Here is a 24,076-nt window from a genome sequence, read left to right as displayed (position 1 = left end):
CAAGGCTGTCCCGCTGCTCCTCGCTCTGCTGGGCGTCAGGTGGAGGACAGGCGGCCGGCCTGCAGGAGAGGCTGACAGTGGCGGTCAGTGAGCCCTGGGGGAGAAGACGTCCTGCGGGGGGCAGATGGGGGTTCTGTGGCTCGCCGTCAGGACAGGTGGGCCGCTGTCACCCCATCCCAGCAAGCAGGTGGCCTCTTCCCCCCTGGAGGTCACCTTCACACACAGCAGTGTGAAACCTCCTTGCAATACCACTAACAAACACGCACACACAAACACACCATTATTATGACTAGGGGTCCCAGAGGTCTTTTCTTTTATATAAACACTGACTGATAAAGTTGCATTCTTTCTGACTCTCACAGCCAGCCAGGTCCATAACCGGTTCTCATAGAGTGCTGCAATGATGACGAATTTTTGTAGGCCAACCCGGAAGTTAGCATCATCCTGGTTCCTTCAACAAAAACCCAATAAGGTTTTTCAATTTGCTTTTGGATTATTGCTCTGTGACCAAAAAAACATGTATGATTTTTGCACGTTTTGTTTATCATGATAATCTTCTCAAATAAACACAACTTCTATGAAGCCTAAATACAACTGCCAGAAGTAAAAGGCTAAATGTAGGCTAAAAACAGACTACATATTCCGACAACGCTGTCATTATTTAAACAACTCCATCAACTCTCTTTATTTAAAAACATTTTCCCCGAAAGTTTGTTACAATAATTTGTAAAGACTGTGATTATAAACACAGCAAGGCTGTGAAAGTGGACTAGTGAGTAGATGAGTTTACCTGTTCGACGTGATCATATTTAATGTCCTCAACAACATCTGTAGCAACCGCCTGTTTCAAGACAAGTAAAGCTTTTAAAAAATGAAACCGGAAGTGCTAAATGGTAACTCGTTTCCGAGGTTTGGCCTTCAAAAATACATCATCCCTGTAGCACTGTATTGTTTCCCGAAATACATGCACCATTGATCATCCCAGATCACACCGTCGCTTGCTCCTGTGACCAATAAAGCCTAATTAAAATAACAAAGTTCTGTCAATAAACCGGGAACAGTTGTATAATTACAGTGTGCGTGAGGACATCATAAGCAGGCAATGTCACGGCCCTAACGAAGGAAATAAATCGATTGCAACTAGACAAAGCGTTGCTTTACGATGCCCCTCTCCTCCAACACACAAAGGCAGTCATAAAATGCAGCCAGGGGAAAGTTTAATGACAGTCTTAAAGTGTCTGGCCCCCTTTGTCACTTTCACTGCCTTCCCCTCTACATGACAATGGGAATGGCGTTCTCTTTGCTCTCAGTACTCAGCCTCATTAGTCGACTCTTTCCTTCCCTCGATCTCCAATTCTCGTCTGTTCTCCCTCTGGAGACAAGTGAGTGACAGGTTTCCCCCTTAAACTGTGCATTGCACTACTGACAGACATACACACATCTCTTGCACTAAACTAATTTGTGGCAGGAGCGAGATTTGCCATTCCCACAATGCTTCCACGAGTGTGCTTGATGGTGTGTGGAGCGCAGGGCTAAATGTCAAGGAAGGATGTTTAATTCCACAGCCCATGATTTCATCCAAAAGCAACCATTTCCATCATTCAGCTGCTCAGATTTCAGGGCTGAGAATTCAGTCCAGGCTGGAGGAAAGCAAGCTTTCTCGCTCCCAGGCCAGAGGTGAAGATGCCAAGACCAAAGGCTGCATAAGGCCGTCCAACTGCTGAGCTTGTGCTTCTGACGCAGGACACATCCTCGTTTCTCGTGACTCTTTTCCAGCTCACATATTGGTTTATTTAAAGGGATAGTTCATTCCAAAATGAAATATTGTTATTATTTACTCACCCTCATTTCATTCCAAACCTGTAGAACTTTTTTTCTTCTTCTTAAAACACAACAGGAGAAATGATGCAACTCGTACGCTGTAAGTAATATGAAGCCGTTTGATAGCTTTGTGTGAAAACTTCAGAAATTTCAGTGATAATCTTCCCCTTCAGTGAGCTGTTAGTTTGAGACCTGCTGTGCCTGAATCAGTGAGTCATTGAGAACGACTCAGTCTGATTCATGAACAAATCATTCAGGCTGCTTTGTGAACCGAATCAGACAATTCATGAATCAGATGTCACTCATTTTTTCCAAGTACGTATGGCTTCAAAAGTCTCGAAAAAATTGTGTTTCTTTTATGACACTTTATTATGCTTTTGTTGTTTTTAAAGCTTGAAAGCTCCAGACCCATTAATTGCACTGTAATTGCATGCAAAAGAGCGTATGGTACATTATTCAAACATATGGAAATATGCGACAATGAGTAAATGATACGAGAATCTAGCCCTTAAACAATCTAGAGAAGGCATCACCGCACAGCTTCAGCTAGGGAGCCCATTGCCTGGTAGGCGTCTGTGTGTTTTTCCTCCACCAAGGAGACTTGAAACTCAAATTTGAGGGCTTCTCAGTGGGGCTGTTAAAATGTACTTCTCTGTACTAGAGAGCTTTGATAGCACAACAGTGAACTCATTTGTTGAAAGTTAGATGGAGAGATGATGAAGGATACAGTATGAGGAAAGTTTTTGTCACATGTCAGCATTGATTCTCTCTTAGAATATTTTGCAGAACACCCTATGGGGTGACTGAGGGTGTGACTGTTCTTCTTTCAGATATAGTGATGTGTTACAGGAAAGTACAGAGGGAAATGAGTTTGAGATGCTATGTGTTTCTTTTATTATCTTAGGAATGTAATTACTGACAAAGTAATTATTATTATTTTGTTAACAGTAACGAAGATGAAAAATGCATCATAGCAAGTAATATATATGAAATTAACAATATGCTTCTAATGTATATATTGTATTATATACACTACCGTTAAAAATTTAGGGGTCAGTAAGATCAGTAGTAGGTCAGTAGTATTTTTGAAAGAAGTCTCTTATGCTCACCAAGGCTGAAATTATTTGATCAATAATTAAGTAAAAAAAAAAAGACTTACAATTTTAAATAAGTGTTTCTATTTTAATATATTTAAAAATTAAAATGTATTCCTGTAATGGAAAAGCTGAATTTTCAGCATGCAGCCAATACTCCAGTCATTGTGTCAGTTCAGGTAAACCCTACCCTTTTGGGACAAAATATCCCCACAATGAAGGAAATATCCGAAATCATTGTCCTTGTGGAGACATTTTTTAATCCCTATGAGGAAAACAGCAGACAAATCATACTAAGTAATGTTTTTTGAAAATCTAAAAATGCAAAATGTTTTCTGTGATGGGTAGGTTTAGGGGTAGGGTTAGGATAATGGGAGTATAGAGATCATTTTTACAGTAGAACAGTTGTTAAATGTTCTATGTATTTTGTTGATAAATCTTATATGGCGTTTGTGTGTCTCCCTTTCTTTCCTTGTAGATCTCACAGTGATTTACATTAGTTTGTCCTTGAAAAAATGGCTTTTGTTCTTATAGAACAATCCCACAATGTTCTTATACTGTTTGTGTGTCTGTTTGTTTGTGCACAAGTGAATTCTGAGACACTACTGACTGAGCCTTGATCCCTGATCTCCAATTAAGTGTGCATCTCTTGTGGGGCGTGCAGGAGGGCATGATTGATAGGTGAAAGGTGAGATAGACCCTTTGATTCGCTCTACCACCCAGACAGAGATACAACTCATCTGTAACTTCTCCAGATGACCTTAGACTCCAGACAGAAATGCACCATATCAGACAGTCTCTTATAAACAACCACACTCACTTAAGCTTTATACATCTGAGCCTAGCTACCAGACTGCTTCTTTCTTTCTTTCTTTCTTTCTTTCTTTCTTTCTTTCTTTCTTTCTTTCTTTCTTTCTTTCTTTCTTTCTTTTGTTCTCCTCACTTTTCTTGCAGCATTACATTACAGATGAATCATAAGGCCATCAATAGCTGGCTGTCTGAATGTGTATGGTGAGGGATCAATGGCTCTGGTCAGCAGTGTGGAATGGACACAGCTCTGGGTGGGTGAGTGAAGGCCATGCACAGGTGATCCATAAAGCCTAGTTTGACACTTGATCTAACTGGAGGCCAACGGCCTGTCTGTTCTGTCATCAGTAATGTCGAGAATGTCTGAGACATTGGAATTTCTGCATTCAAGGCTGCATTTCAACTTCACTTTATATATTTACAGTGCTTCCACAACAGCACAATATATCCCTCAAACACTTGGTTCTAGTCTTTTTCTGATTCTTCTTCTGATTCTTCTCCCTTTTTGTCCTCCTTATTCTACTACTTTTGCTTCTTCCTTTTTTCCTTTCTTCCCCTCCAGATTCTTCGTTTAATTCTTCTTCTTCTTCTTCTTACATAATCTGTACACAACTTCTTGATGGCCTCAGTCCCCTTTAAAACTCATTTGAATACGGCTCCTCCCTGTCTTTTAGTATGCGTTATTCAGCATGTTCAATCCGCAGAGCAGAGGACATGGTGTGTTCATTTATTGATATATGATCATGACACCTACATCTGTGCAGTCCTTTGTCATAAATGCAGTTTACATAATGTGATACGGGAGCAGTACAGGATGGTTTGTATGAGACTTTGTGACTTTTCCTACACTTGCTGTACTTCATACACTTCGGTTATAATACTCATTTTATAATAAATCCAAATGCAAAACAAGTGAAAAGAACTATAAAAGGCAGTGTAAATGTCAAATTATGAAATGTTATCTACTGGTTATTCCATGTCATTTTCATGTTAAAAGTGTTTGTTTTCCTCCAGTTGACAGAAATTGTTCACTAAAGCATGGCACATTTTCCATATTATCTCTATGAATGAAAATGAGAATTTTAGATCTTCTTTAAAGTAAATTTTACTACACAACTGAAGAGCAAAAAAATAATAGTGTTTGAAATATGACGTAAGATTTTTTTACCGTGCCATTATTTTTTTTAATAAATAGAAAACAAAAAAGGAATGATTTAATATAGGACATATTGAATTGCCAATCTAGACAATTACAGTAATATAAGGTGTGTCTGTATTTTTAATGAATATGAAAGAATATTAGCTGGTTAGTTAAAGGTGGGTTATGTGATTCTCTTTTTTGTCCATTTTTTCAAAATCACTTGAAATCCTATTCCAAAACCACTTACAGCCACTGAGTTAGAAGCACTGAAATGAAAATTAAGCAATTTAATCATCTGTGGAACGGGCAGGACTCGAAAAACTCCAGCCAATCATTTCCAAGACCACCTAGAATCATTGGACAGTAAGTTCGTCAATCAAACGGTCGTACCATACCCCCCTCCCCCATCCCCCTCCCTCCACATGATGGAGTGGGTGGAGTCAGGGCCAGCGTTGGAGGAAAGAAGGTAGGACCATTTGAGTTGTGTATTTTCAAAATCTGCAGGCCGTTTTGCAAATCCCATACCCTACCTTTAAGGCGAGACACTACAGGTGAATAGGGTACAATTTTTAACTAGCAGATATCACCATGAAACTTTCCCAGTTGATTACCTACATTAAGATAAGAAAAAAAGTTTTCTGTAATTTAATGTTTAAATATGCAAATTAGGCAATATCTAATTAAATATGCGCTAATTTGTATATATTTTAAAAAACGAAATCTGAATATTGGATAAAGCCAGATTTAAAAAAAAATTTTCATTGTGTTCACATATTAGATGGGAAAAAAATTACAGAGGGATTTATGGATATCTACTTTAGTTATCCTGTAAATCAGAATATACTGTCAATAGCCTTAAAAAAATGATTTTCGCCATGTTTTTTGTAATAAAATGTTATATAAATCAGGCTAGGAATAATATATTTACAAATCCCTCTGTAAATGTCTTCATAATATAACTAGGTACAAGACTGGAAAGTTTGGTGTATATAGGTGCTACTGAAGTGGAGATTTCGGACTTGGAGTATGAGAGAAAGGTCATTTTGAGAAAACGGGCTTTAAAGATTTATCATCAGCCAATGAGATTGCGCATTCAGCCCTTTTACTTTCGCGATTGGTTGCTGATAAAAAGGAAATGACCATATTTGGATCCGACAGCATTGTACAGTGAAGAGAGAGCTTTCCAGCGGTGCCTGTAATGACAGAGAGCAGACAGAGATCGCGGATCGGCGGGATGATTTACAACGACAACTTTTGTTGAATTTACGCGAAATCTACAGACGCAAACAGACAAAGTGTAATAAAATAAAGACCTAAATGTGTATTTCGGACTTTTTTTCACCACAGTCTGAAAGAAGACATGTTATTGAAGACAGATATCCAAAAATCTCAAAATTGACCAGTAAAAAAAAAACAATGTTTTTGCCTGCCGTGTCTCGCCTTAAAATGATTTGAAATTAAATCAGAATTCAGGGATTGACCTTGTAGGTAGTTTAGAAGGGTTCCCACGGGTCCTTGAAATCCTTGTAAAGTTTGTGAAGCTTGAAAAGTTTGTGAATCTGAAAAAATAAAATAAAATTCAAGGCCCTGGAAAGTTCTTGAAAATAAACATACATAGATACAGGTCCTATGCATACTAGCTTGCTTGATTTATGTTATTTGCACGCATTTAAAATATTTTTTTATCATTCTTTCATTGGGGGCTGAGCACTCCTAATATAAAAAAATCATAGAATTGCCCCTGATTATAATATTTGCATATTGAATTGCAATTTACATTCTTTCTTATGTTGATTTGCATACTGATTTGCGGTTGGTGGTTCTTTCATTATTATCTATCTCTTTACATCTCTAACCCTCTTTAACAATTTACATTCTGCAAAGACATTGCATTGTATTTATTGTCATATACGTCCAGTAGAAAACAATATACTTTAAACTTTAATGCCATTCTGTTGCTGCCATGCATGCACTGATATACAAATCTAAAGAAAAAAAAAAAGAAAAAAAACACTTGTTTCACTAATGTCATGGTGTTATTTAAGGATAGGCAGTTGGCGCAGTGACTCACAGACCGCTCCAGTTTCTGTTATAGATAATCCTGGAAATAGAAATCTTGGTAATTGTGCATAAGGTACTAATGTATAACATGTCCACCAGAAAAGCATCAGAGAATGAGCATGTAGAGCGGGGAAGTCTATGTGAATATGTATTTTCCTCATTACTAAGCAGTCTTATGCATAATCAAATCAGCACCACAGAAATGTTGATAAAATTCTAGCCCATTCCAGTTCTGTGAGGTATCCACTGCCATGGCAGTTTTAGATTTAATTGCAAGGCTATTCTTAGCAGGAGCGCAAAAAAAGCTCTGGAGGGTTTAGATATTTGTGAACTGCTACACGAAATTAGGCAGTAAGCAATTCCCACACACCCATGTTTTATTGATAGTACAAAGTATCCTCTTCACCAAATGTCATAATAAGTACCGGCTGTAGGAAATCAGACAGAAAACAGCATGCTCGAAGCAGATAGATCTCATTTACAAGAATCCCTCTAGCTATAAGCACTAAAACCACCCAAAAAAAAGTTCATTAAAATGAACAAATTACGCTAAGCTAGTGCAGTGAGTTTGGAGATAGAAATATAATAATAATAATAAATAAAAAAAGAGGTTTAGGGTTTTCAGTTTAACATTAAATTAACATTAACATTAAATTAACATTTAATTTATGGTTTGGTTTGTATGGAAATTTGGAATTTTTATATATTATCGTAAGTACCAGCTTCATGTTTTCCCCCGTCAGAAGTTAGTGGACCATAAATAAATTAAAATATGTGGACTTCTGTAGTTTTTGAATTCTTTTAAATTGTTTGCAATTAATTAAATTTGAATAACCATAAATTTGTAAGTCGTACCCATGTACCATTTTATTGTTGCTGGTCCTCTGAGATCAAGAGTGCTCGGAGAGCATTTTGTGAAACAGTCATGAGAAATGAATTTGGTTCCCAGTGGGAGGTTCTGGACAGGGTGAGAGAGGCAAGTTTGAAGAATGAGGCCAATGTAGCGCCCACCACACACAGACACAGCCTCCCGAGCCACATCGACCAATGCTTTGATGCCAGCCTATTCTGTGATTTATTCATGCACGCCTGCCTGCTCTTCAAAAGCTTTAATTAAAGCTGGCTACAGCAGTGTCATTCCTCAACAGAGAGAACTGCCCAGCAGGCCTGCTCACTAACACCTTGCACCACTGAACGGAGAACTGTGTAGTCCCGTCAACTATAGATCGCAACAATGACCGGATACTTTTTCAGTGGCCTTGGATATGGAAGTATGTTTCCCATTCATTTCCTCCTTGGAGATTTCCAAAAAATGTACTTAATTATCAGCTCCCAGATTAATCACAATATGATTGAATTGTGTCATTTGCAATGCTTCATGGGTGTTTAACAACTTTTTTGACTGGTGAATCTATTGAGCTGCCCACATCAGGATTACAGGTAGTGTCGTTATGACTAGTTAAATGCCTGAAAGTTAAAATCACACTGACTTTATCACTTAACAATCTCATGGTAAATCTGACCTGAAATGTCTATACTTTGTTGATGGATGAACCAGTTCACTATGGAGAAACTGAATGGGAGTTTTACTTTGGAACCCAACCATTGCACACTATAAAAACTGTGATGTCATGACTATATGTTACATTGCAATCTCCCGCTATCTTTCTGTATCTGTCTCTCTCAGATCTGAATATCAGCCATCCCATCATCAGTGACCATTCAGAACTCTCCTTCTGCATGGCTGTTTCGGTACAGATAAAAGCGCCAATCCCCTCCCCTCCATCATCTCTTATCCTACCCCATAGGTCTTGGAAGGGCTAGACATTGTGCGAATCACTGTAATTTATATTCTTTTTAAATTGTCTCAGCTTTTTCCCATCATGATAGCCATGCCTAGAACATCTGTTTTGTGCTGGAAGGGACGGGCATCGCTTCTCAGGCAATCAGATATGGCAGAGAGAGCAAGAATGTTTAAACTTACCTGCCAGAGGTCAGACACTACATTCACTGTGTAACATTGCCTTCCCTGCATTCCTTGGTGTGATTTTGAGTGAATGTAGCTGAGGACATGACATACTTTTATAAACTAACTGCACATGCAAGTTGGACTTCTAGTGTGTGTTGATGTGAATGTGAATACACGCATAAAAAGTGGTGTATAAGATGCAGATTCATAGAGAGAAACATCAGGAAATCCATCACTCTCTGGTGGTTCTGTCTGCTTATCTGCACATCATGAAATTCACACATTACGTTTTGCATTACTATACATTACCATTCAAAATTTTGGAGTCAGTATACTTAAAAAAAAAAAAAAAATGTATCTTTTGCTCAACAGCGTTGCATTTATTTGATCCAAAAAGTAAAAAAAAAAAAAAAAAAAAATTCAAACATACAAAGCTGAATTTTGAACAGGCATTACTCCAGGCTGTAGTGTCACATTATCCTTCATAAATCATTGTAATATGCTGATTTGGTGCTCAAAAAAAAAAAACTATTTCTTATTATTATCATTTATTTGAAAGCATTTATTTTAAAAAAAAATTTGTAACAATGTGCTTTTTTTTATTTATTTTTTTACTTTTGATCAATTTCATTTATTTAAAAAAAATCAACTTTGAGCTGTAACACACACACACACACACATATATATATATTTATACCTAATTTACATTTACCCTAATATCTCTATGTCTCTCACTTCCACCAGTATCATCAAACTCATACACTAAGTAAAGTGGAGTACTAGTGTATATGTGTATGTGTGCATGTATAAAGTGTGCGTATTTTTCTTGTACCTGTCTCTTCTTCACCTGTCACTTGTTCTGGCCTCATGTTACAAACAGAACTGTCTCCACCTTGGTGCAAAACAACCACCCTATTGTAATTTGTTTGCCCTGAATCTACATTTATTTTAGTAAAAAATCTAAGTATTATATTTATGACAAAATGTTGTTGTTTTCATCTTAAAAATACTTAAATATCCGACATTTAGCAACACTAGGCTATATTTCATACAATATGTAAAAAAAAAAAAAAATCTTATTTTGCTTCTACATGTCATCTCACTCCCTGGCTGAATGTGTGATCATTGCACCGCAGCTAGTGCTAGGTTGACTGTCTCCACCTTCATTTGATAAAAAAAAAGAAGAAGAAGAAGAAGAAGGAAAAAAGTTTTAAACCTCACTAAAGGGCAGACATAATTTTCTAAATTGTCTAATAAAATGTTATTGCATTATTTTTTTTGTTGATGTCTGCACTATCACTCCTGTCTCCCTGCTCCCAGTACCACATAAATGTTAATATTTGTCTGCTAAATTACTAATGTAACTTTACACTAAATAATATTAATCTCCTTTAGCATACAGTATTTTGAATGACGATAGTAATAGGGGCGCTACGGCTTACATTTGCTAGCATTTCAATGCTAAGTTAATGAAGAAAAAAGTACAGTATTTACAGATGAAACTGACCTGCACTTGAAGCCCTGAACAGGTCATTCATTTTGAAACATTTTGATGCTTGTTCTCTGAGTGCTTTCTTTTTCTTTGTCCTTTCCCTCCCTGCTCCACCTGGCCGTTTTCTCTCCATCACCGGGTGATGCTCGCATTTTCTGTTTAACCGTTTGGCTGAGGCTTAAAGTCGAATCGTAGCCTTGCCAGTCAAGACTAACAGATTCATGATTTCATTTTATTATAATAATTTTATTGAATGACGAATTCGAAAATGATCACTGGTAAAGGTAGTAGTATAAAAAAATTATAATAAAAAATAAAAACGCTGGCTGGCAGCAGGCCAAATTAGTCGCCAGGCCACCGGGAATTCTCCCGGTTCTCCCGATGGCCATTCCGGGCCTGTATATATATATATATATATATATATATATATATATATATATATATATACTATACATACACAAACTGATGAGCCAGAACATTATAACTAGTCACAAGTGAAGTGAATATCGTTGATCATCTCCTAACAAGGCCACATATTAAGGTCTGGGTAGATTTAGATGGGAGGCAAGCAATCAGTTCTTGTATTCAATGTGTAGTCATCCTGTGTGGTCCAAGCCAACAGAAGGTCTACTGTGGCACAGGTCACACAACATTTTAATGATGGTTATGGTTATGGGAGGAATGTGTTACAACACTCTGCTGCACATGGGGCTGCGTAGCCATATAAATATACATATACATGACGTTTACTGCACAAAGCAATATCCTCTCTGTTCAGTCCACTCCTAGTTTTCCTGGTAGTTCCTGGTTTATTCATATAGCACAAATATATCATACGTGAGCTTTTTTCTTTTGCTTAAAAAAATCTTAAAGGTAAATTTCCTACAGAATTTCTTTAAGAAAATAGTCGACCTCCAGGAGTCATAATTGACAAACTGTATAGGTCTGCACAGGCTTTATATTGAAACCTGAATAATTTATTTACCATTCAATATAATCTCAAACCTGAAGTTATACTGTAAGTACTGACCCAAGCCCAGGTCCCAGACCTCTAGCACCAGCACGTGGCATTTCAAAGGAAGTGGAATTGTATTTTGTAGAAAGTCCATGCCAGACTATGTATGTGTAGAAGGTTGTGATGCATCACTTTTCCTGAGGCTGTCATGACTTGGGGGTATGTTATGCCGAATTCTGATTCAGTAGAGATTGACAGGGTGTGTTTTTCTCATATTTAGGCTGTGTACAGTATGTTGTTTTGTGAGTAAGCACCTGTGACTATCTGGGCATGCATCAGTATGTAATTTATATCCGGTCTTATGGTGCACATTATGTGTTAGCATGAGTGACTCTGTGTGTGTGTGTATCGGTATCCATGTTTGTATAAATGTCGGTTGGTGGTAGCTGGCTGTTAGAAGTGGTGTCTGAAAGCCTGATGGGTAATTGATGACAGCACATGCTCACTCCCTCCTGTGGAGCTTGGCTTCAGCCTGCTTACCTCCCTGATCTTCAAAAGCTCACTCGCTTTCTCTCTTACTTACACACACATACACTCACTGGTTGAAAGCAAAGAAAAACAACAAGTGTTGCATTAATCAAACGGCCTCTTCTTTCCAAGGGAATTGTAGCACTTTAGAGAAGCTGCCTGGTCTGCTCCTTTAGTAGCACTAGATCACCCAGCCAAACATTTCACCCTCTCTAATGCGTTTCGATGACTTTTCTTCAGCAGGAGTCACGCAATTATAATTCAGATGCTTCACTTTTGGATGTATCATGCTTAGAGCTATACAGCAGCCACAAAATATATTTGGACACTTAACAATGTATGAATGTTATTGCATTGGAGAAGAAAATATCAAACCAACCAAGTAGCACTGACTTTACACCAAGATAGCACAAGCAAACTTTAAGCCAAACATTTAGAAAAAAATAAGTTTTGGGGTTTAAAAGTATGTAACAATAGATACACAGTGCAGAATTAAAACAGAAAGTGTATCGCAGTGCTCACAAAATAGGAAAAAACTTAAGGAAAAAAACGTGACCCCTTTAATCTAAATATGTAAATGCTATTAGCTTTGGTAAATGAAAGTTCTCTTGAGATTCTAGGTGAGCCCATGTGCAGAATGAAGGCCAAAGCTTTTTATTCTCTCAGCTAACCTGTTGAAACTGAATCACAGTAAGTTGTTCTGAATAAAGGCCTGCATGCACTTCCATATTAATCTGTCACGTTATGGCCTCTGAGACACATGGCCTTCTGTCATGGTGCCTTGATAACCGAGTAGTTGGCATTTTCCTGCAACATATAAATATGTATAATTCTGATAAGTGTAATTGAATAGCTTATGTACACAGAGGGTGAGACAGAAATCTCACAGGGAGCACCCGCAGTCTGTCTCACACCCCTGAAAATGGCCGTGCACTCCTACAACTCCCTAAAAATTGAAAAATGGTGCATTAGGAAGGTCTTTGAGTGGATAAAAGCAACATCTGGTAACTTATGCTCTCCACTGATAAGTAAGGTACGGAGACCTTTGACCTACCAGCCTCACCCCAATTCCACAATCTTTTTGATTGAGTTGGGAGAACCTTTACTCATACTTGTGTAAGACAAGGATCAATTATAAGATATTATTATTTGTTGTTTTATGTTTCACTCTGTAGGGACATTTATGGTGCACATGGTCTCAGCAAACACTTTGGTTGGAGTGTCCTGTATTTCTTTGGAAATATTTTTTTCTGATATTAATGTGTGAAAATGCATAGCAAATGTTGTAGCATTCCCATTCAACTCAGTGCCAGTTGCTCGACGGGCATATGACGTCCCGGAATACAACGTTTGAAATATCACTTCAACTTGATTCATGTTCCTTTGCACACTGAAATCATTTGTAGGTGCGTTATATGAAAAGTCCAATATAAACTCCAAAATAAAAAGTATAATTCTCACAAACTTCTCAAACTTGCATCGTTACAAAATTTTATTAGCAACATTTTGGTTAAATCTACCTTCCTCAGCCTTACAAAACAAGCAAAATTATCAGCAAATAATCAAAAATAAAGCACAAACCTAATTCTACACACAAATGAACAATAACACTAATTCAGATTCTACAGGATTAACAAAAACATAAATAGATCTACATTACAAAAATATATACCATTACGTCCAAGCAGTAAACATAAAAAAATTAAAAAGGAGTCTGCGGAATTTATAACTTTTCATGTTTATATTGTTTATTCAGAATAGATGATACCGGGTGATATAGTTACAGGAGGGGCTACATACACAGTCATGCTAACCAGCCATGTGCACATAAAATAAATGCAAACAGAATGAAAGGGCACATCCTGTGAACAGACCCCCTTTCTTGTAAAGAAGTAGACAAAATATATCTTTGCTATATGATATTGTGTGTGTGTGTGTGTGTGTGTGTGTGTGTGTTTTGTTTTTTTGTCTTTAGAGTGAAATCTGATTAGGTCTTTTTAACTCAATGTGCAAACTCTTACCTCCAGTGTCTTCCATTCCACTTCCTATCCTTGTATATCAGGCTCATCCCACAGCAGGCATCACAGTGAGCAGATTAATGACTTAAACAGCGCCGACATGGTCCCAAGCTCACCAAGAAACCGAGAGAGAGAGAGAATGAATGCGGTGCAGCAGGAAGTCTTTCAGAATGACATTCACACAGAAGAGCCCAGCGAGTTGAATGAAAGCAGCATCAGGAAGAAGATGACATGATAGAATGGGAAACAAAGAGAGAGAGATAGGAGATGGGATTAGAAGCAGAATTAATTAGTGTTAAGGTCAGAACATGACAAATTGTGGTTTTAGAAAAAGGGGAATGAAAGTGAGATGGGCAAACAGACGTAGCAACTACCTATGGCACTTGACAAATCGGTTGAGGGAGAACGAGAGAGGATTGTGCATGACAGATTTTGACTGACATCTCTAATTAAAAGGTGCTGTCAGGGGCCACAGTGCAGGGAAAGAGGGGCCCCATCAGCCCCTGAGACTCGTCCCCGGAAATGATTGATGAGCAATTGCAAGATAAACAAGACGCCCCATGAGCTGAGCTGCAAACTGATGTATGCAGGATTATAAATAAATCTGCGCCAGAAAGAAATGATAAAATAAACAAGACAATGCAGGCAGACAATGATTTGCCGTTTCCAAAGAGGCAGGGCTGCTTGGTTGGGGGTGTGTGTGTGTGTGTGTGTGTGTGTGTGTGTGTGTGTGTGTGTGTGTGTGTGTGTGTGTGTGAGAGAGAGAGAGAGAATATATAATATGTTTTCTGCCATGCTGGGGTAAAGTGATGGCTGGCTAACAGACGCTAACAGCAGCTGGTTTCATGGCTGAGACTTTGCTGAAGCGCCTGAACTCCCACACTCCCAACTCGCATGCAACAAAACTGCAGCCTCCTGGGACCTAGCCAGACTCTGCCAGCCATAGATGCACCTTAATGCGTGCGCCTGTAGCTTTTTACTGAGCGTGCATGCCCTCACAGATGCCGTATGTGTGTGCGAACACACGGCCGAGTATAATGTGTGTTCTTGCGATGCCTCCTCGCTCTGCAGTTTTTAGTTGTTGGAAAACATGTGTACTGTCGTAAAGAGAAGCGAGCTGGGAGCTCTTCGGATACGTTCACCATATCATCATCAACCACAAAGGGCAGTGGGATGGTAAAATGAGAATGAATTATGAATGGAAAGTTGAGGATGTTCTTGCACATGTTTTCCCCACAGGATGCGCTTCACTGCTTATTTGCATCAGCAAGGCGCTGCTGGTCGTAGGCCTATATGAAATATATGGCTTTCTCTCTCTCAACAAACAAACAAAGCCAAGTTTTAGTAGCCTACGTTTAAAGCTGACATGAGTAGAAAATTTCAACACAGTTTGGCTACGTAACCTACAACAGGGGAATAAAAAATGCTGAATAGCTGTTTGGCTATTGGTTAACATAACCAGCACAATCTTAATACTCTTTCCTGGTCTTCAAGTGAACAGCTCATTAGTATATGTTATATTTGTATAGAAAAAAATGTGTGTCTTTTAACAAAATGCAATAGTGAGTTTCCAGTTTTGACCGACAAAGGCTGTGCAGATTACCATGCCGACCAGCTTATTGTTGTAACTCATAGTTAATAATTGTGCACAATAAGTTCAGGAACATGTATTAAGAAAATTCAGGTTAATGCTAACAAACAGCCATATCACTATTTATAATTTTTTATGTATTTTTTTGTATAATATAGATCGATTTAGATCAGGATTCTTTGATGAAAGATCAAAAGAACAGCGTTTATTTGAAATATAAATCTTTTGTAACATTGTCTTTACTTTCTGAATAAAAGTATTAATTCCTTACTGACTCCATACTTTTGAACTGTAGGGAAATAGCAACTCATTAAGTATATTTTAAAAAGCATATACTATATGCTTTCTGTTGTTTAAAAAGTGCTAAACATATTGCAGATTCTGCAAGGATTATGTATATATATGAAGCAGAACTGTAAGTTACATTACAGGGGTAATATGGGTTTCAAATAGCATTTCATGGTAACATCAAGGCCATTTTTTAACTCTGCATGGCCATGAACACCTGTATACAAGTCTGTGTGGCATTAGTCACTGGTGCACTGCTGCTTCTCTCTCTTCCTTGAATCAGCCTTCTTTGTACTTCTGACGAAAACGTCCCTCAGCACTAAAATTTCTCTTCCTCTCCTCTCTCACCCCACCCAACCCCATCTCCTTTCTTTCTTTCATCCATCCACCCCTTCTCTTTCCTTTTTCCTCATTTCTGGATCTAGGCCACAGAATGGGTCGATGATCCTCTACAATAGGAAGAAGGTGAAGTACAGAAAGGACGGCTACTGCTGGAAAAAAAGGAAAGATGGGAAGACCACGCGGGAGGATCACATGAAGCTCAAAGTACAGGGAGTGGAGGTGAGGCCGTTCGTCCGCACCGTAACACATCGACTCGCTTTGAAATCGTTCAGGTGCAAATAATGGGCGCACTTTAGAAAAGAAGCCCTATCGCTTGGACATGAGCTCCAATTCGGCTCCATCTTTTCTAGTCCACATGTGAGAAAGAAAAAATACACCTCAGCAGCCCGAGTTTAGTTTTCCCTTGATAGCAAACAAAATGGAAGCAATTGTTTGTACCTTATTAAGCTCAGGATGTTTGCTCTGCTCCAGAGTGCCGGCATTAATCTTCCCCCATGCTGGGAGCCACTGCCATCACAGGTAGACTGCAGGGCCCTTTTCTGCTTTTCCGCGCCCTGGCACGGCCCCGCTGTGTGTGTGAGAGTGCTCTTTGATTTATCTCTACTCATACACACATATACACATGCACCAAACAGCGTGGGTGCTGGATCCAGAGTTTTACTCTTTAGTTTTTTGGGGTTTGAACTGAATATCTATCATTTTGTATGGTGTCCCCTGGATAGTTGAGTATGCTGAGGTCATGTGATGTTGTTTTGCATATCCAAGCCCAAGCTCATATTATACAGTCATATAGATGACAAAACACACACACAGAATATTTGATACACTTGCCAAGATGTGCATTATTCTCTGCTTGCTCTCTCTTCATGGAGCTCTCATTAGACAGTGAACAGACCTCACTTAACAACCAAATCGTTGCCAATCATTTTTTGGCAGTGTGTTTTCTCACAGCAGATGTTTCAGAGGAAGTTTTGAGTTTCTACAGATTATCCATTAAATTCACCAGCTTTACCTCTTAGGTATAGTTCCAAAAAATAATTTTCACTCATGTTGTCCAAACCAGTAGGATTTAGCTTTAAACTAGATGTTTAACAGAATGATTGCGCTTTTCTTTTCCATACAGTTATGGTAACTTTCAAGCTCTAAAAATTGCAGAACGTCATCATAAAAGTAGTCTATATACCTCATGCTTAATATTGCATGTATTTTGGAGTCATATGTTAGGAAAAGGCCAACATTTTAGTTGTACACTGTAAAAAAAAAAAAAAAAAAATTGTATGTTTTAAAATGTTCTACTTCAAAATGTTTAATTCATTGTGGTACTTTCTATTTCTTTGTAATTATTGGTCAAATTTATTTGAAATTTCTGAGTGAAAATAGTAAATCCAACATTTTTTTTTTTACTTATTTTTTCTAATTCACTGAAAATGTTCAATTCTCATTCACAATTTTGCATATTCACACACATGTACTGTACAGTACAACACATGTAACAATCAATGAAATTTGGCATTATTTGAGATCATTTGTCTAATGACTTTTGATATATTCCTCACACAAACCTATTTAATGACTGTGTCAAACAGACTATTTTTGTTGTTCTTTTGTGGTACTTTTTTGTGCTTTTTGGAGCTTGACAGCTCCTACACTGTGAAAAAAAAAATTTCAAGTGACCGATAACATCTAAATTTTTCAATTAGTCTGACGTATTATTTCTCATTGAGCCAATGTTAACAGACTATTGCAACAAGAATTTCACTTGGGCCAATTGAAAAATTTAGATGTTATTGGTCACTTGAAATTTTTGATTTGGGAGGGTTAGAAATTTTTTACAGTGTAGCCGTTGTTTTTGGCTTGAATGATTTTGCAAATCTCCTTTTGTGTCCAACAGAAGAAAGAAAGTCAGTCAGTAAATGATGACAGAATCTTCATTTTTGAGTGAACTGTTCCTTAAAGGACATTTGCAGAGGTAAAAGTTTCTCAACGCATCAGCCAGCAAAGTCTTGTTAAGTTCAGATATATGTAAGAAAAGCTGCAAGGATCTTTGTAGGAAAAGCTGCAAGGATCCCTGTCATGTCTGAAGTGTCCTCTGACCCTCACACACACTGACTATTGCTAAAAGAGCTCATTTTAGCTGAGGTAACTCAGAGTTGAACTCACCCACTGAGCTGTAGAAACACTCAAACAAACCCCACTCTCTCTCTCCCTTTCTCCCTGTCCCCTCTTCCTTTATATCTCTCAGCCAGGAACGCCTGCTTGCATCTGGCAGGCTTATTCTCTAACATGCCTCCATATGTTTTTTCTTGTGTAAATGGCTGTGGCTTACAGTGGGCTAATTTCAGAAGGATAGCAAGAAGGCTTTGGGTACTATGGTGGACTCAGCAGAAAATTGCATGTCTGGCAAGCAGAGAAAAAAAGAGTGCCCAGTGCAAACATTTCCTAGCTCAAAGCAGGCTTAAAGGGATACGGCAGAAAGAGATGTTTAAAAGAACATCCAAGTTGTACTTTTTCCTGCAGTAAAATGTGACCACAGTTTTCTCTGGTCACCATTCGCTTTAAATGAATGCATAAAAAACGGTTGGACATTCTGATAAACATTTCAAGTTTTTTTCTTAATAAAAAATATTAAGCAGCACAACTTTTTTTAAATAAAATTTTAAAATATATCAAAATAGAAAAAAAAGATTTGATTGTTTTTTAATCAAATAAATTAAGTCTTACTGAGGATAAGAGATTCCTTTTAAAAACACAAAAAACTTACCAACCCCAAACTTTGAAAGTGAAAGTGACATGTGAAGGCCAAGTGTAGTAACCCATACTCATGCTCTGCATTTACCATCCAAGTTAGTGCACACACATTAGGAGCAGTGAGTAGTGAACACACACACATACTGCAAACTGTTCAGCAGTGGACAGTCATTTTGCTGTGGAGCCTGGGGAGCAATTGGGGTTTAGGTGCCTTGCTCAAGGGCACCTCAGTCATTTCTGCCGGTATTGAGAATCGAACCGCAACCTTCGACTTACCAGTCTGACTCTCTAACCATTAGGTCCATTAGGTCATGACTGCCCCCTAATGGCATAGATTCTGTATTTATTTCATAGCCTTCAATTTGCACCTTGTTTGAAGGACAACATTGGGCAGCAGATAAAATAAAATAAAAATTCTCAGTAAAATACAAAAAAAAAAAATATTTGTATCTACGTAATTGAAGAAATAATTACGTTGATAATTATTGTTAGTTTTTTTAATGTATATTTTAGCTATTTTTGAGTGGACTATCCCTTTAAGAAATCCCCTCTGTCTATTAAGAGCCTACAGTCAAATGACTGTCTCTCCATAGGTGAAGCATAATGAGGCATGCTGATCAGATGACTCCAGCAGCGAGTGGACTCCGACGGTTCTGTGTTTTTCTCCTCCTGCTATGAGCAACAGTATAATAGGGGAGCGGCCACTCAGTACGTCCTCCCAGCGCACCCCAGACTGGTGCGATCAATCAGAGCTGTGCTCTTCGGGATAATAACTTTGCCCTATCAGTCTGCCTCAGACCTGTTTACTGCAAACACAAATAAATGACATGACCTTCACCTTCAGAACCGTTTCACTGAGGGCTTTTTCTCAAGGAGGGGTGTGTGATAGGTGTCATATTGTGTGGTCTGTATGTGTTTGAAACAAGGGCTGTCTCCTGGTTACAATACATGAATACTCCTTGAAGTGGCGACTATGGTGGCTACCCAGCCTCCGTTGCTCTCTCTCTCTCTCTCTCTCTCTCTCTCTCTCTCTCTCTCCATAGAACAGATGAACCTTGAGTCCACAGTAAAACTCCTTGTTCCCTAAAATTGGAGCAAGACGTGTGTTACAGCATTAGTACTTAACAGGGCGTGAAATAGCAGCCTGGCTTCCTGACGTCTCCCCATCACTTCAGGTGAGAGTGTAGACGGTGAGATAGATGAGCATCCCCTCTTCCTCTTCTTACTCGTTCCCACAATGCAACAGGGCCACCTGAAAAAGGCATGTCCATTACTGGTTATCTAGTTTCTTTCCTGGATGTAGTTGACGTCTCCCTCTTCTGACCCTCGGATGCAAAGGCCTAATCAGGAAGTCAACCAGCCGTGATCCCAGCGCATAGCAGACTCATCTATATTCCTAATAATTCCTGGCTACCTAACAGCTTTCAAGGATAGCTGTTTTGTCTTTCTATTACATGGCTTTTTAGCACCATCAATTCAAGGGACGAATCTGATGAATAATGTTGCAGGAAAAGTGCTGAAAAGCTGAAAAGTTAAATGTGACACACAGGTAGCTGATCTCAACTCTTTGTGTCTGTGCTGTACTAGCTGACTTGAGAGTAATAATTCTGTTCAGTTCAGTTTTTGTGCACTTTACAATGCACAGTTCCAAAGCAGCTTTACAGACAATTGAGAAATAATCAGGAAAATAAAATAGTGCCTTAAAAGTGGAAAACTCCCTAGTATTTTATATTTAATTTAATTTAAATCAAGGGCTTAAAGGCCCTGATATACTCACGGCGAAGTTCTTTTTCGTTCTTCGTTTAGGGTTAAAACTAAGTGTGACCAGCAGTATACTGTTAGTGAACATCCGACGCCGTCCACACTGCTGAGAGCGGCGTTTAGATGAATATGTAAATATGTGCTGCGCGCTTTTGTCTCAATAACAAAATAAATACACAACTAAATTGAGAAAACAGCAAGCAATTTTTTAAATAAAGCATAAAAAAGCATCTGATCATAGCAACGTGGATATGTTTGCATGAGCTCTGCAATTCGGCACTTTATATCAAGCAGCTTTACCATATTAAACATGGGAAACAGTCTCAGTGTCTCATTTCATCAGAAGTAAAACTTAATTTTCTACTATAAAGCAGCTCTTTTGTGTGTTGATGTTTTCACTCACAGACGGACTGAACAGGAGAAATTAACCGGGAAAAATATCCACGTGAAAGAAGGCGGAGCTCCTGCGCACACCTATATATTATATATTATAATATATTATATTATATTATAGTCATAATCGCCACGGACCAATTGTAGTACAAAGGTGTTTACCAACTGTAACAAACTTTTCCGGAAAGCTGTTTCGAACACCCAAAACGAACTCCAAACGAAGTTCGTTTTGGCCTGATTTTGTTCGAAATGAAGTCACAGCAGTTTGTTCTTCAGTTTCGCTTGAAGTATATTGGGCCCTTAAGACAAAATATTAGACGACTTGTAAAGACGTAAGGGGGTTATCTTAGCTTGGCAGTCATTAATTATACATTTTTTAAGCACAAGATTTTTTTTTTTTTTAAATCAGAGTTGAGGCCCTTGATCAACAGAGGATCAATCTATTTCTACCTCTTAATCTGCTCTCTCTTTCTCTCTTTGTGTGACCAGTTCTTATTTTCTGGACCTCGTGTTGTACTTACTTTACTTTAAGCAATTTAATAATTTCAAGGTAAACTTTAGTCAATTAGTTTTAAAGTTTTTTGGTAAACAATTAAAAAAGAAAACACTTCAGTGGTTACGTTGATCTCTTTTAAAAATAGTATATGATATCAAAAACTGTGGATGTGGTGCAGGATCTGTAAGTTTGCATAAGGGCAAGTACAAAGTAGAATCAAGGCTTTAAAGCTGGACATCCATTAATTATTGGCTTAGCTTTCAGTTTCCGTCCTGTGTAAAATCGGTTCTTTTCTAATGTTCTGTGGCCTTGTTTGCCCTCAGAAAGTCTCAGAGATTACTGCACTTCAATAACCAAGGATCTGATGAAAGGAAGACAATATCTGGTAAAGAATTCAGTCTCAGTATATCAGCATATTTTACCTTAGCCCTAAATAAATTAGGTGTTAATTAACTTAAAATATATTCACTAGGTAGAAAGTTAGAGCAGGAACAACAGTGCAGTACCTGCAGAGTATTTTAATTATAGTCACACATTGATTAGTTGCATTATTGATTGATATTGATTAGCCATGCAAATGTTTTATTTAGAAAAAAAAAAGAGTGTAGGATTTAAATTTGTGTCTGGATGCTCTTCTGCAACTGTCCTTGCTTTAAATTTTTTAAGACACATTCAGTTATAGTTCCTCCCAACAGGGCTTTGTAATGAAGAATTCAGAGGGGAATTATGGTTCAGTTAGGTAATTTCTCATTATAAAACACTAAAACAGATTTTAGTTGGGACTGGGCAGTTTAGTATTAATTTTTAAAGGTTCACTGTAAAAAAAAAAAAAAAAAAATATATATATATATATATATGAAGAGTTCAGATGCAAAAGCAAAATTCAGATGCAAAATTTTCTTCTAGAATGATCATTTTTATCAAGCTCGTATATTTAAGTTCAGTAATTTCACTTAAATGACAATTCATAGGTAATTTTCATTGCCATTTAAGTGAAATTACTAAACTTAAATATATGAGCTTGATAAAAATGATCATTCTAGAAGAAAATTTCAGATGGCACTTAGAGGCTTTTGCATCTGAACTCTTCATATATATATATATATGGATATGTGTGTGTGTGTGTGTGTGTGTGTGTGTGTGATTAATACGTTATGACATGTTTTTACATTGCTTTAACTCATCAAAATAATTTAAAATAAAGTTCTACAAGATTCGACTCATTTTTTAATGTAGTTTAAGTTGAAATGACTTCAAAGTTGATTGTACTTAAAAAATTGACTTTTTTACAGTGTTTTTATTTTGTATTTTAGTCGGTTTTAGTTATTGTTATAATGCTTTTTTCTCATTTTTACGAAATCAAAAAATCTTTTAACTACCATTCCTGTCAGTCATTTTGACAAGATTAACGCTGTTCAGTGATCAATCATTCGGGAGGTGTAGGTGTGTGTGTGTGTGTGTGTTTTCGTGTTCCTTGTGGTCCTTGTAAAAATGTACCCACAAGATCAAAGATTTCTGGTATTGTCATCCTTGTGGGAACATTTTTCCCAGGACCACACACACACCTCCCGAACGATTGATCACTGAACATCATTAACATTGTTCAGTCCTCGTGAGGAAAACAGCTTATAAATCACACTTAGTGATGTTTTTTTGAAAATGTAAAAATGCTGAAAGTCTTCTGTGATTATGTTTAGGGGTAGGTTTAGGGTAAGGGGATAGAATATATAGTTTGTACAATATAAAAATCATTCTGCCTATTATGTCTATGGAATGTCCCCATAAAACATGGAAACTCAACATACACGTGTGTGTACAGGTTTGGCTATACTTGCGAGGGCCGAATGTCCTCATTTATATAGTGAAATATTATGACAACTGAACTGACTACTGAGAACATTTTAATTCAGCTAAAACATGTTTTTATTTCTAAAATCTAGTGTTTTGCACGTTTCTGTGAGGGTTGTGTTAGGTGTAGTTAGGGGTTGGGTATGGGTTTTGGTTAGGTGATAGAAAATATCATTAACCTGATGTATAATCAATAGAAGTTTATGCAATGTGTGTGTGTGTGTGTGTGTGTGTGTGTGTGTGTGTGTGTGTGTGTGTGTGTGTGTGTGAAAGATTGTAGCCAGTAAACATCATTGTCAATAGCAATTCCTGGCCATACCATAAATATTTGTTTGTCGACTTAAATAATTTGTGTTTTGAGAGCCGTAAGATTGCCCCTAGCAGCATCTGTGCCACCAAGAGTGGAGGAATTGAGCGCCTCCCCTTTCCTGATTAGCTGTTAATTCAGCAATGCTGATACACATATTGCCCTCCCCAAGACCCAACTCATGATTCTGGCATTCTAATAAACTCCCAAACACGTATTGATTTCTCTTAAGTGAAGGTGGCAGGGTGGGCGAGTTTTTCATTACCCAGTGGTAATTATACAGATTGAAATAAGCTTTCTTATTTAGATGCAGCTCCAGCTCTCTTAACCTCCACTGGCCGAGAGAGCAGCACTACCCCAGTGCACCATCCAGACCCCGTCGGTCCCAACACGTTATTTCATGTTGACTCCATCTA

General features: G+C 37.9%; 1 protein-coding gene across 1 annotated transcript in view; it reads left to right on the top strand.

Annotated features, from left to right (window-relative positions):
* Positions 1-24,076, top strand: part of camta1a (calmodulin binding transcription activator 1a) — a 424,467-nt gene that overhangs the window by 250,418 nt on the left and 149,973 nt on the right. Inside the window, 1 exon segment of the mRNA XM_084099066.1 lies at positions 16,191-16,326. Coding sequence (XP_083955192.1) covers positions 16,191-16,326 — 136 coding nt within the window.

The sequence above is a fragment of the Abramis brama genome, assembly GCF_963993115.1.
Source record: "Abramis brama genome assembly, chromosome: 22".
Classification (NCBI taxonomy): Eukaryota; Metazoa; Chordata; class Actinopteri; order Cypriniformes; family Leuciscidae; genus Abramis; species Abramis brama.
This window is presented reverse-complemented; position numbering and strand designations above follow the sequence as displayed.